This window comes from Lupinus angustifolius, chromosome LG09 (genome assembly GCF_001865875.1).
Source record: "Lupinus angustifolius cultivar Tanjil chromosome LG09, LupAngTanjil_v1.0, whole genome shotgun sequence".
NCBI lineage: Eukaryota > Viridiplantae > Streptophyta > Magnoliopsida > Fabales > Fabaceae > Lupinus > Lupinus angustifolius.
The window spans coordinates 21,416,039-21,430,725 of NC_032017.1; the positions used below are offsets into that span (position 1 = coordinate 21,416,039).

The 14,687-nt window shown below is 34.7% G+C and overlaps 2 protein-coding genes across 4 annotated transcripts; both read right to left on the reverse strand.

Moving 5' to 3' along the window:
- Positions 327-2,409, reverse strand: LOC109356064 (NEP1-interacting protein 1-like). Its single transcript, XM_019599397.1, has 5 exons — positions 2,104-2,409; positions 1,774-1,925; positions 1,549-1,632; positions 1,208-1,372; positions 327-550 (listed from the first exon to the last, which is right to left on the reverse strand). Exons 1-5 carry the CDS (start codon positions 2,288-2,290, stop codon positions 410-412), a joined length of 729 nt encoding a protein of 242 aa, XP_019454942.1. The 5' UTR covers positions 2,291-2,409; the 3' UTR covers positions 327-409.
- On the reverse strand, positions 5,258-11,950 carry LOC109356861. Of its 3 annotated transcripts, XM_019600455.1 has the most exons (10): positions 11,929-11,950; positions 11,177-11,702; positions 10,677-10,722; positions 10,266-10,353; positions 9,948-9,993; positions 9,753-9,851; positions 8,336-8,404; positions 7,908-8,241; positions 7,637-7,782; positions 5,258-7,540 (listed from the first exon to the last, which is right to left on the reverse strand). In XM_019600455.1, exons 2-10 carry the CDS (start codon positions 11,663-11,665, stop codon positions 5,882-5,884), a joined length of 2,976 nt encoding a protein of 991 aa, XP_019456000.1. In that variant the 5' UTR covers positions 11,666-11,702; positions 11,929-11,950; the 3' UTR covers positions 5,258-5,881. The 3 variants fall into 3 exon arrangements, with proteins under 3 accessions (XP_019456000.1, XP_019455999.1, XP_019456001.1); XM_019600454.1 differs by lacking the exon at positions 11,929-11,950 and having other exon boundaries at positions 11,177-11,919; XM_019600456.1 differs by lacking the exons at positions 7,637-7,782; positions 7,908-8,241; positions 11,929-11,950 and having other exon boundaries at positions 11,177-11,919.

A 14,687-nucleotide genomic window follows, 5' to 3' on the forward strand; every position in this document is an offset into this window, starting at 1 on the left:
ATGACATCGTTTTGATTGTTTAAACTTCAGACTAATATCCTTGCCAAACCTGAAAGAAATTAATTCTTTGCCAAAAAAGTGAAAATAAATGTATGGAATGAAACTTTAGACCCCTTCTAATCCAATTTTTTATTATCAGCATTTTTTGTGAATCAAATTTTGTGTTTATCACAATGTAGAAGTAGAGTGAGATTATCTCATATTATTCAATTATCTTTCATGTTAATAATCAAAGCTTAATTGTAAAAGGTGGTATCTTTTTTCTTTGTTCAATTATATTTTTCTTGCATCTTTATGTGTTGATTAATTTATTAACACACACTAACTTGTCAAAAACACTAATAACTTTTATACTATGTTAATGTATAAACAATTGCTCAACCTACTACACAAGAATAAAAACATTGCTCTATTCATGAATCTGATGAGGAACATAAGTTCTACACATTGGGCATGATCCTTGTTGGATTAACCACTTGTCTATGCATTCTAAATGAAAAAGATGGCCACATTTTGGAAGTTTCCTTACCAACTCTCCATCCTCATAATCCTGCAAATCAAAATACAAAGACAATAGAGTTCATTAATTGCATGAGATAATTATTCTCGTGTCCCTATTTTCGGCTACATGAACTCTTAGAGTCGCTGCTACATTTTATTGTAAAAAAATGTAAAAAAATATTAATAGGACTGTTGAAGTATATAAGTGATAAGATAACATTGATTTTTCACACAAATTTTAAATAGTTATTAGTTTAGACAAAAAAATCACTTCAAACACAATGTGATGTAGTGGATAACAATATCGCATAAGAAGAAAATTTGATGAGCATTATGCATTTATATCTTTAATCCAACAATAATTTTCTATTATAAAACCCTCACCCTCTAAAAATATGATTTATTGGTGCATCATGGTAACATCATTAATTCCATATTAAATTTGACTCCAATAGTCCAATTTTATCTACGATTCATGCACTACGTTAGAGTTGCAGTTCAACGACCCACATTGACAACTTTAGTGCGCTGTTGATGTTTTTCCGTCTCGTTTTTCACCACGTTTCAAAATTGTGTTGTTAAATAACCGTGGTTAATTATGATATCTCTCGGTAGTGATGGCAAAAAATGTGGATTGATTTATTGGTTACCTAAAACCAACTTCTATCAAGAAAAATGCAGAGTACTTATAAGAGATATTTCTCACCTGTAAGCAAATTGAGCAGCTTAACTTATTGTTCAATTTCATCATTTTGCATGACTTGAATTGCTGAAAAGGAAGCTTTAGAATAGAACTCTGTGGCATCCCTTTCACTCCTGAAATATCATAAATATCTGATACTTCTCTATAACTTGTTTCTGCTGTGTTAATCTGAAACAAACGAGTTTCACCAATTATGAGCAAAATTTTAATTCCAATAGCTCTTAACTTAATCAATTAAGTACAGTGTTAATTTATTAACGGTTGCACAATTAATCCATTAACAACGATGTTAATCAATTAACTCCGACAAAATTACACATATTCTAACACTACTGTATACTTACATGCAACTCATAGGCACGTGCAGCTGCTGGACATATCCATTCTATAAACACTTCACCATTCAAGAAAGTGCTTAACATAGTAACCTGCAATTCCACACCAAAACTTTGAGGTCAGAATTACAACACTGCCACTATACTAGTAAAAGTATCCAAAAAATAGAACTATAGGGTCTTCAAAAAATATGAAACATATTATATTCTTAAAGTATAGAACTATAGTTTTACCTCTGATAATGGTTCACCAGCAGCAGCAAAATTAACTAGTTCTATAGCTGCAATGGCTCCTGTTACTGCTCCTTTTCCAGCACCATCAAGAAAACCAGCTTCTGTAGTTTGGCCTCTGATGGCTCCTGCAATTGTTCCTATTATTGACCCTCCTGTGCCAAGATCAAACATTTCTCATAAGACCATAAGTTTCATATAGCACATTATTCAGTTAACTTTACAATATAAGGTGTTAATGCCAAACACTGATTTATCCTATTCTCAAACATTATAAGATAATATAGCAATGCAACTAATAAATGGAGAGGAGAGAAAGAAAATGCATTATACCAAGTGCCAGAGTGCAAGTAAATGCAGCAAAAAGAACTCTTTCCAAGACCATCATGAATAGTTCAACTGCAGAACTAGAAATGGCAGCCAAAACTGATGAAGAAAAACCTTCCTTACATCTTGTTACTGCTTCTATCACTGTAGAAAACCACTTGGTCATAGTTGGAGAAGTGTTGATAATAGCCATTTCAAAATTGAGACTAGAGGATAAGAAAATGGTCTAAATGTATTGCCTTAAAGGAATGCAGATACACTAGCATTTATAGGCTGAGCTAAGCCATGTTCATAAGTTTCTAAAAAATATCTTTATAGGCATGGAATCCAATTATCAGATATAATATTTAACCGGTGCACATCTACTATCCACAACGACCGTCATTCTATTTGTTATGACTTTATAGTTGATGAGAAAAATACTTAAAAATTAGATTTTAATTTATATATATATTTTTCAACCAATGATAAAGTCATGGCACATGGAATCTTACTCGTTGCGGGACAGCTCCTATATTTAACTAACAGTATAGTGGTGAGTCAGTGATTACGTGTATGCCCCTTATGAAATGGATAGAAAGGGCAGAGAGTTCTTTAAAGATAAAATAATGTTACTGCTCAGAGCACTGAAAATTTGAAAGATAAATAATAAAATAATTTGTTCCCCTAGCTCCAAAATCTTATAAAGTTAGTGTTTTTTGGAGTCTGCATCATTGGGCAATGCAAAATATTTGAGAGCTGCCACGTACATTAGGGAAGAAAATAGAGATATTTTTGTTTAGTTTTTGGGTGCAAATGATAAATGATGAACATAAAACTTTGAACATGCTTACGTAGGCTTATAGGGGCATTCTATCACTATGTAGCACCAAAGAATGTTGTTACACAAACCAAGAAAAGAAAAAGCTAGAAACATAAGACTCCACACATGCTTGTTTAACTATCACCAATATATTTTTTCTTGTTCATGTTTTCGAATTTGACTGCATGGGCACTTTATTGGTTACCTAAAAGGAACTTTAAAAACAAAAAAAGAATTCAATGTTCTCATCAAGGGTAGATAAATGATGATTTAGAAATAATAAGACGTTGATCTACTAGTATAAAGCTCTACTGGAATTCCAAAGTTGAGATTTTGATTTATGGGAGCGACACTTGTTGAGAGTAACAACCCCGAAAAAGATTTTGATTTATAGTAATGACGAATGTAAAATCATAATTTTTCAAGAGCATGCATATAACACAAAACAAATGTTAACTGAGGTCTTAGGTGGTGGTTGAATTGATTGTTCTATTGATTTTTACTTAATTTCTATTTGGTGGAATTAGCTGAAAGTTAGGAAAAGAGAATGTGGAGATTGGAGAAACTATGAAGTGAAAATGTATGTATCTCTAATAAACTACTTTTTTTTTAAATTGGAAGTATGTGATAAAACTAGCTGAACAGTGAAGTAATGATTATTAATAATTTAGCAGCTCATAACTTATAAGTCATTATTTACTTCAGTGAGACTATGAGCTTTTTTTAAAAATCATTTCTCACCAATTATAGCTCTTAGCTTATTTTTTGTCTTCATCCAGGAGAGTGTTTTCAGAAAGATACTCAGTATTAGACCAAATCAGATATACTATATTGTGGTCATTCCAAGTAGATGTGTTGTTATTAGCTAAAGGGAACAAGATCCTTTATGAGGGATGTTCCTTTTTGTTTTAGTTTTTAATGATAAAATTGTAATCTCACTCGAACCGAAAACAAGGAAAAGTGTCATTTTATTATATGTTTTTTATGTAACTCCTCTATGTAGTGAATGATGTGCTGACTATGTATAATATAATAATTGTATATGCATATTTAAGTTGATAGTAACACACAATATGTAACATGAAATTTGATCCCACCTAATATTACTTTTGGTTGTTTGCAATAAAGGAAAAGCAGTTTGAAGAGAAAGGCAGAGGAAAACAGGAAAGTAACTAAAACAAGGTGCTGGAAAGGTGGTTCCTGGTTATATTGCTTCTGTGGGCTGAGTTCATAAATAAATATACAAGGACAAGGATCTGCTGTTCTCAAGCATGTCTCAAACCAATCAGAATATATTATATTAGTTAAAAAATTTAAACGTTCATGATTTTGTCTATTTTTATTTTATTATGATTAGATTGTGACAGACTTTGAGACATGCTTGGGGACTCATTGCATTAACTCATAGCTAGATATTTAGTCTTCTAAAACACCTCACCTTTACATCAACTTATCTTCTTTTCATTCTTAAATAAATACCAAAAAAAGTTGACAATTTAATATTATTTGATTTGTAAAATACAAATATATCCAGACAAAAATTTGGTGAGATATGAAGAAATAAGACGAGATTCTTTGTTTATTATGACAAGAAAGGAATTCCAAAATAGGATAAAAATTGGTGACTTAAAATGACGTTTGTATACCACAAGTTTAGCCATAAGTGTTTTTTTCTTCTCCAATAACCCAATTTTCCTCAGTGGTTTTGGTCCAATGTATTAATTATTAATACTTTAAATGAATGACCTTTATTATATTTTCCATAGTGATTTCGATCCTTAGTTACTTTTCAATTTGGTATTGATTCCTATAAGTGTTCTTTGCTAAAGGGTTTGAAGAGTATATGAAAAGTTAATTGTATAATGTATGGTTATCGATGTGGTCCTATACTCTGCTTAGTGCTTATGTCTAGTTGTGGACCCCACCCCAGATTTTCAATTCATCACACCATTTTAGGATATCCCTATCTATCTATTTATTCCTCATTTCAATGACAATATAAATTAAATAAATATCATGATATCAAAATCTCATGGACCTTGTTACTTTTTCTTCTAAAACAAAGATAGGAATAAGTTGTAATGCAAATTTGATTAATTCTATTAATTAGAGTTGTTAAAAAAGAGTAGCTTCTTACTTCATCAATTTCAGATTAATGATTGCTCAACTTGATTGCATTTATTTTTATATTATATATAAAAGTAATGTACATAAAACATATACACAGAGAAGCAATAATACATATAATTGCATACCATTAAAGACATGGTTCACCAATTATATACACGTGAATCACAAGTTAAATACTATTCAGGTATATAACAAAAGGATAACTAAGAAAAAAACAGAATAATGTTTGATGACATGGCAAACATACTTATGGTTTTGCATTGGTGAAATGTAAATCTCATGTGCATGGTAATAGCAACATTAAGAACTAAGTTACCACCAATTCAGATACATAAGTAATCATCAAAGGAAATTAATATCTAGACAACTAAATTTCATCATCCATTTGTAAAGAATGTACATGGCATCAATAGGATTTTTCGCCAGCAAATTGAAAAATCTAAGCACTGCTGTTGATCATAATCATCAATTAATAATAACCTACGGTTACAACTCCTGGATAGAACAGGGGCATGCTGCAATATCTCAGTAATCGACATTTGGAAAAGAAGGAAAGTCGCATGGAGTTAACTTCTGTCTGCCAAATTCGTCGGTGTCTTCTAAACGCAAACAAACTGATTTTGACCAGCCTTGTGCCAAAAGCCAAATCCCACTCAAGAAAACCATAAGATCCAAGGGATAGTATCTCCCTGGCACATGATATTTATTTCATCTCTTCCAGAAGTACAAAATGGTAGCCCTTTCCTCATTCATGCAAGGCTCTTTGAATCAAAATCAACATCCTACGACAGGAGATGAAAATTCCATAAACAAGTTCTTATGAAAACATGCCCACCAAAATTGCAATGCAATTCATAGTTGCAAAGCTAGGTCTGGTTGCTGTGAGTCAACCATCACACCGGAAGATTGTTTCACAGGTGACCCGGGAGACTGGAAACCAATATTCAAGTCAGGAGGAAGTGTTTCCTGTTTCTGTCTCGGTTGACTAGGAGGCCGGATACCTTGCCAAGGTGGTTGCATTTGAAATCTTGACAGGTCGGAGGGTGCTGCTACTTGAGGGAAAACATTAGGTCGGTTTTGAAACTGAGAAGCACCAACTGGGTGCATAGGTTGATGTGCAAGTGCCTGAAATGGAAAATTGTTCTTATCGGACTGAAAAGACATTCCACTAGACGGAAACTCCCCCCGAATTCGTGACATATGCTGATGGAACTCTCGCACTGGATTATACAATGAATCTGCAGAAATCTGATTTTTGGGTGAATTAGGACTAGGACTCTCAGGGCCTTGTTTAAACCCTCCTGCTCCTACAGACATCCATGCCCGGGCAGCTGCTGCTGAAGCGTTGCCCGTGCCATCTCTTTGTCCAGATGGTACCCCTGGTGGAGTATCAACAGGGGAATGATTAGAAGAACTGGAAGTCTGTTGTTGTTTTTGAGCCTTTTCGGCTAAGATCCTCATCAGCTGAACTGGGTCACTAAGACTCTGCTCTTGTCCATGGGCAACAAATGGAGCTGCTCTTCCTGTTTGATTCAATGTGTTCTCGGGTGATGGTTGTCCATGGGAAACAAAGTGAACTGCTCTTCCTGTCTGATTGGATGTGCTCTCAGGTGATGGTTGTCTATGTGCAAAAAAGGGAGTTGCTCTTCCTGTCTGATTTGATGTGCTCTCAGGTGATGGTTGCCCATGGGAAACAATGGCAGCTGCTCTTCCTATCTGATTTGTTGTGCTCTCATGTGATGGTTGTCCATGGGCAAAAAAGGGAGCTGCTCTTCCTGTTTGATTCGATGAGCTCTCAGATGGACCAGGCATTCGTCTATTCATAGTAGTATTCCTGACTTTTCCATTAGGCAAGTCACCACTAACAACACCATTAATATCTGGCTGCTTGAAAGGCATAGATGGTGAAATATTTGTGTTACATGGTACCATCTCTCTGGGTTTTGATACAGAGGCAGGAGCATTACTGGTAAGCTTCACAACTAGACTCACATTATTCTGATCAGTCGGTGGTAAAGAGTTCAGTTCTACTTGTTTCAAACCCTTATTCTTGGACTTGCCAAGGTTCCTGGTTTGAACATTGGGTTGCTGATGAGGGAGATTGACAGGAGTGTTGGGTCTTACACCCACAGAACCAAACAAAGATGGTTTTCCTTCTAATGTAGGCCAGCTGCCGGGATGAACTGAAGGCTGTTTTCCCTCAACCATTGATCCATTAACAGGTTGTTGAATGGTGGGTTCAACATTCTTACTGTTTTTGTCAACCTTTATTGATTCAGTAGTAGACTGCAACTTCTTTACCAGATTAGGTTCTTTCTGGACAAAATTATCAAACATTAATACTGGGGTTGGGAGCGGTTCATATTCTCCAACCCAACCACGACCAAACTTACAGCCAGGTGGGAGTGCCTGCTGAATCTTTTGGGAAGCAATTTCCCAAGCAGTAGGTCCCAGTGTTGCAGCAAAACGAGCCAAACTCCTAGCATAGGAATATTCAGCTTGAAGTCCGACCTGTTACCAAAAAATACAACATTAAGTGCCTTAAAGTTAAACAAGATAAGAAAGCTAACTGTTCAAGGATTCGAATTCACTCCTTTGGATACATACAGTAACTAGCTGCTTGATTTCACTTTCAAAGGTTGTAAATATCGAATCTGATCTACTAATTGGTTGATTAGACATATTATAAGTTGCACGACGTTCATAATCTTGCACAGATGGCTTCCTTCCCAACTTGGAGAGTGTACCCTTTCCTGAAACATTAAATTGATACAGTCAAAAGAGAACAGCTAGATCTTGACATTAATATACTAAGAATTGAACAATGAATGCACGATGTAACAAAACAGATGGAGAAGCTTGATCCCTTCTGTGCTACCTGATAAAACGTCTTCGGCTTTCTCTTGATTTGAGTCAATTAAGAAAGCATTCCCCTCCACGAGGCCGTCAACGTTACCAGGCCTTTCATAGATGACACCTTGCATTGGATGGGAAGTTGGTTGTACATCTCCAAGGGTAGCAAGAGTTGCACCTGAGGAGAAATCAGGGCCAATAGGTTCCTGTGAAGCACCCAATGGCTTCTTTGCAAGCTTCTTAACCAAAGAATTAGGCCCAGTCTTTTGATCGGAAGATTTCAGCTCATTATGAGAGCGTCCAAAGTCAATCCTCAACTTCTCAAACTTTTTCCGTGCAAGTTCTTGTATTGACCGTGCCTGTAGCACATAAAGGAATCATAAAGTAAGCACAAAATAGTGATTAGTTGCCACATTTTCCAAGGTGAACGAAAGAAAGCAGTCAGCTTAATACCTGTTTGTGGTATATAGTCTCTGGTGAATTGTATTGCATTGCATTTGAGCAAATCAAAAATATATCACTCTGCATTCAAAAAATGCATTCAGAAGTCAAGGTAATAATAGTAAAATATTGTCTTTCAATACTGAACTTAATCAGGAAGACAATATCTATGCACAGGAGCACATTTTAAATTTATTCAGATGATTTAACAAACAAAACTATTTTAAACCAAGGATTGTTATGCAATAAAGGGATCAATGAGTAAAGAAACAAGTCCATTTCTTGCCTTTATTAAATATCATGATGGTAATGACAGGCTACCTAGTATCTACAGATAAAAGCCACAGTAATTGGCGAGAAAACAAATTGTAAACATTATTTTCTTCTCATTCATCTAAAAGAAGGTCCCGCTGTGAGTTCCAAACAGAAAATGACTAGGAACCATGACATATTTCTCCAATGCCAATTAACAACATCATGGTCTAAAGGGTCGTAATTGATTTCCAGATTAAACTTCTATCTCGGATTTTTGTACGTCTAACTGAAAGAGCAAAGATTTGAGGTCAGACAGCGAACCACAGGGATATCATATATCCATTGCCTATGTTTTCCCAGTAAACTAAGACTTAGACCCTATGATCAAGTATAACATGCCTTGCCTCCCATTACCACCTGAATAACACTCGTGAAGAACAGGAAGCCAAAAACAAAGTAGGCCTTTAGACGGCACACCACTTATACCTACCTAAAATTCATAGCAATATGCAAAAATAATACACAGATAAGGGTTGGAATGTTTATAACATAACACGTCTAAGGAAATGTGGCGTGTTAACAAGTTAATTTACGTGTGACCAAACCATAAGGATAATGTTTTAGGGTTCTATGTCCATGTCCCTAAGAGCAAAGCTGCATTATTACCACCGATTGAAGAACACTATCATCTATTCAATTCCGAAACAATCAAAATTACAATGGAAAAAATTTCCTCTAGATTCTATGTCTTTACCAAACTCAATCTATTGGTACGTTAAAAAAACATTTTTGGAGACAAAAAACCACATCTATAACTTAGGCTAAATTCCACATAATCCCCATTAATACTATATACTCTATAGATGTTCAACAGGTGTGGCAGCCCCTTGCTTACAACCCCTTTTCCAGATATATCAATATGAACATCCTTCTTTTCTGAATTTATTAACGAAAAGAGAAAGCAAAGTCATGCTTGTAATTAAGTAAATATTTGAGTCTCATCTAAGTAATGTATGACACGCTTTCTCTCATTTAAATAAAAAATGAGCAGAAGTGCACAGTGCCAACATGCAAACCCAGTACAATGTCACTACATAAACAACCAAAATCTACACACAAAAAAAAGAAATTTCCCACAACTCCAATCATGAATAACTAAGACATATTTACAAACCTCAAATTGTTCCAATGTAGGATAAGATCCATTTGCCAACTTATTCCTGACAGTGGCAAAGTCCATGGGATGGTCGACTACATCATGGTAATCGGGAAGCTGCATTAAAACAGAAGTGGAGCTTTCAACTCAGAATGCATTCCAAACACCAACAAGGATAACACAATTCACAGGAATGAATGAAAGTCCACACACCTCTTCTGGATCAACAGGCTCAGCATACACACCATATGTGTCCTTCCTGTCATCGTCATTTACACCCATGTCAATAAAAAAAACATGGCACTGACATGCAATGATGGAATATACCACACAAATCAAAAGGGCAACATCTGCTGTGGCACAACTTTGCGCTACGGGTTCTGATTTGTCAATTCATTTAAATATTCAATAACTGATTATGAGATGATGTTTCTTAATTAAACAGAATCCATTGCACAGTGTCCTGATACACTTCATGAGGGAGCAGATGTTAATCATTCACTTTACGGCAAAAACTAAAAGAAAACTTACTTCTGAAGCTTGTCAAGGATCAATTCAAGGGTCCTCTTATCAGGCAAGGGAATTCCGGACCCAGATGGAAGCAGCTTTGATGGAGTTCCTAACAGCACAAAGAAACAATAAGTAGTAAGTACCCTTTCAGCAACTAACACGAATTATTATTATTATTATAATTAAAAAAAGTGACGCAGCGCACCAGACTCCCATTTAGTGTGGTATAGGGAAAAGATAGATGTACCCATTCTTACCCTACAAGCCGAAAGAAAATGTTTACCATAATTGGCCCATAGCCTTTTGGTCACTACCGGTTGCACTAAGGCTCACCCCAAAGGTAAGAACTCGCAAATATTATTCCTAAAAAATAAATATAGAAGAGTTGGGAGAATTAAGAATTATAGGAAAAACCCATAAAATGATACCAACCTGAAACAGAATGGAGCCATTTAGAATCAACTTTTGTTCCCTTTACCTGTCCAAGAAACCACATCCCCAAAGACAAGGCAACACAAAACAAAACAACATAAGCACACCCAATTGATATTGATAATAATAATAATAATAATAATAATAATGTAAGCAAGCTTAATCAAAAGGACAAAGACTGCGTCTGTATAAGTGAGTGGGAGTGTGATGTGCGATTGAGACAGAGAAAGACACAAAATATAATTGGTAGATTAAAGTTATAGAGAGAGAAATAGAGATTGATGGTGGTTAGAGAGAGAAAGAAGAAGATGGGTATTTAGATAGTTGACCCGCTACTTATATTTATCTCTCCCAAAATCCCGACACAGAGAGAGAAAATTTGAAATCATGGTCCAATTAATTCTTATCTCAAATCTCAAAAATTCTCACTGATTCAATTTTCAGTTGACCTAGACACACACACTCTCCTCTTTCTTCATTTTCACTAATTCAATTATTACCTCACGTTTTCGTTGATCTTCATCTTCTTCTCCTCCTTCTTCTTCTTCTTCTTCGTTTTCCTCTGCATCTATTCCATTCCCTTCTTCTTCTTCTTCTTCTAATTCATCTTCCCCTTGTTCTTCCTCCTCCTCTGGCGCGTGTGCGTCACGCGTCCCCATGCGCGTGAGATTCGAGGCGCTGTTGTTGTTGTTATAGTCGTGGTGTTCGTTATCTTCTCCTTCTTGTTGTTCCTCTTCGTCTTCTTCTGCGCCCTGGTTGAGCTTCATAACGAGCTTGAGCTTCTTCTTCTCGCGTCTTCTCTCGTCTTCGTCCTCTTCTTCCTCGTCGAGGTAATCGTCGTAGTCAATCATGTTGGTGTACCTCACATTCCTCCGCCGCCTGCTCCGTCGCAAGTCTGACTGCGCCGACGCCGGAGATTCTCCGCTCCGGCGAGCTAGATCTGCCTTCGAGGGACGCCCTTTCTTCTTCCTCCTCACGATCTGACCCATGTAGGCGTTGGATTACGGTGTTTCTCTCTCTAGAACGCTGTTTTTTTCTTTTGGTATGTGTTTCTCTCTCTAGAACGCTGTTTTTGTGTGTGATTCTTCTCTCTTTTGGTTTGGATTTTGTGGTTCCATTATTTTCGAGGGTGGGTTTTTGCTTAGTTTCAGTGAGGTACGAGCCTGAGGTTCGGAGGTTCAGGTTCGGTTGTTGAAGATTATTTGATGATGAAAACGTAATAAGATATTGTGTTTTCGTGAGTGAGTGTCACTCTCTCTCTCTCTCTCTCTCTCCGTGTGAATTTAAACGACTTCTCTGCCTTTCACTCACAGCGTCTTTCTGCTGCCCGTTGCCCGGATACCTTTCTCCCTGCCCGGGTACCTTTATAATTTTTTTAAAAATAACTTATTCTATTTTATTTTCTCATATTTTCCACTAAATAATTGTAATTATTTTTAAGTCATTTTTATAAGAGAAAAATATATATATATTAATAATATATTATTTATTATTCATACGTAATTCATATAAATGATATAATGATTATGTATAAATATTTACACATATTATATTATTTTTATGATTCCATCCACTATTTTTTATTAGTAAATGTAGTATTCAACTTCTAAATAGATAGAAATATATATTTTCAAAATGTGACAGTTAAATATATCACTGTTAAGAAACACACTATTAATTGAATATTTGATGTTAACCTTACTGAGTATAGTGAGCATGATAGAGAATTCGATTAATATCAGGTTATATTCATTTTGTCTTCTGACTATTAAGTATTCTAGCCTCCCAATTCCCAAACTTGTTTTTTTAATGTTAAAATTATTAAGTATAGCCGCATAACAGAAAATTTTGATTAATTATAATAAGTTTATATAACTCTCATTTTATCTTGTATTCTTTTTTAATTGATTCCATTAGTTTATCTGACCAAACAGTGTTGAAACATATTCTTCTTGGCTGCAGGACCCTTCTTTTATTATATATATATATATATAATGAATAATCATTGACATATACCCTTTCTCCCTATTATAAATATTACTATATTAATATTTGTTTATAAAAGATTATTATAATGAGTAATGAAACAAAAATCAATCTTACATTACAAACAATGCAAAACATTCAAATATCCTTGAGAAAGTTATATGTATACTATTCTTGCAAACTTGTCTTTTTCCTATAGATTTTTTAGATTTATAGTTTTGGTAACATATCTAGAGTTTTAAGAAAGCTACAAGACCAAATTGTACATTTTTTAATATTTGTCAACATTATGTTCGATAAAAGTAAATAATCTTAAACTTTGGGATTTCATGCAGTTTTTTGTAGTAAAAAGTTGAGAAAGAATTCAAATATCTAATAATATATAATCATATATATATATATAGTGCGTATTATTAGTGAAGAGTGAATGAACTCTAGGAATATGATTAGGACAAAGAAACAAAAGAGTGGAAAAGTTTAAAAAAGTGGTGGTGGAAGGTGCTGAGTGTTGCCCACGCGCATCTATATCGCGTGATTGAATAGATGTGAAGCAATACAACAATTTTTGAAACCATGATACTAAAAAGAAAAATTTGTGTAGAGTATATATGTCAATACAATCAGTATATTAAAAATATAATTTCATTTAAAATTTAGTCATAAATGATAGTATCAAAAATCATAAACATAATTATCTATAATATGATATGTTATATGTATTTTCATGTAAGTTTTTTCTTGACTAAAGGAGTAATTGGAAAAATACATAAGTGATGAAACAATGGTTGAAATAAAAGTATGCTGAAGTGATGGACGGCAGTGATTGGAGGATCTTTGAAAAATAAACGATGGTGATGGGAAGGTGGGAGAGTGTGGGGTAGGGTTTCCAAATAGGTGATTGGGATGAGGAAGCAGTGCAATTAAGGAAGCTCCCCCAACTTCTACCCTACAAACAATTTAACATTCTCAAATAAGGTCCCACATATTAATGGGGCCATGCCTAATCTAGGATTGCTTAATAACCACAATTACTAATACAAGACAAAATTTATTTTTACCATGCCAAATTAATTTATGTGCCCGGGTTACATTCACAAAATGGGTTGGTTCAACCAAAACCAAATTCGTTTGAGTTTACATTATGGTCTAAATTCTTAAATTTTAGAATCTATTTTCAAATAAATTTTGGGTCATTTTGGCCCGCTCTAACACAACTTGAATCTATCGAGCTATGACTGACTCATATCAATTAAAAAACTCACATGATAATGATATAGTTAAAAATTGGCTCACTAATAAGTTTAGGTAAAACCATCGATATGTATGTATTGTTGCAAGCTTGGTCATAGTTCGAACGTGATCAAATAAGTCCAAATTGTCCTTTATACCTTGACCAAGTAACTCATTTCGTATAGGTGCCGCCACCATTAATAGGTGCCGCCACCATTTATTTGTCAAACTACACCATTTAACATTGTCTTATACCTTCCACCATAATCGTTAGAACCTTTTCCTCATATCGACCACTCATTCCACTCCTATTCATATCCTAAGTTACCACCTTAAGACTATTTTTTGAGTGTCATCATCATATCTCACTATATTTTTTCGCTCCTCATTCATATTATCTTTGGTCTATCTTCATGTACAAACCACCTTCAATGCCTCCCATGCAAAAATGTTGTTGACCACAAGCTAGAGTTGAGTTCCACCATCAATACCACACACTAAATAATTTATTTTGGGTTTTGTAGTTTTGTGATTGGGTGTGTGGGTTGATGATGGAGAATGAGGAGATGGTGGTGACCACAAGAGAGGGTGGTGCTAATGGTAGTAGGGGATATTTTCTAAAACCAAAAATTATAACCCATATTTAATTTTAGAAACGATACTTGTTGATAGGTGAATCATACACTCCAAAAAAGATTAATTATTTAATCATATGGTGAAAGATATTTGTTATATATAAAAAAACTACTATTTTTTATCTTTGCAAAGGATGTAAAACCAAATATATTTTATCAG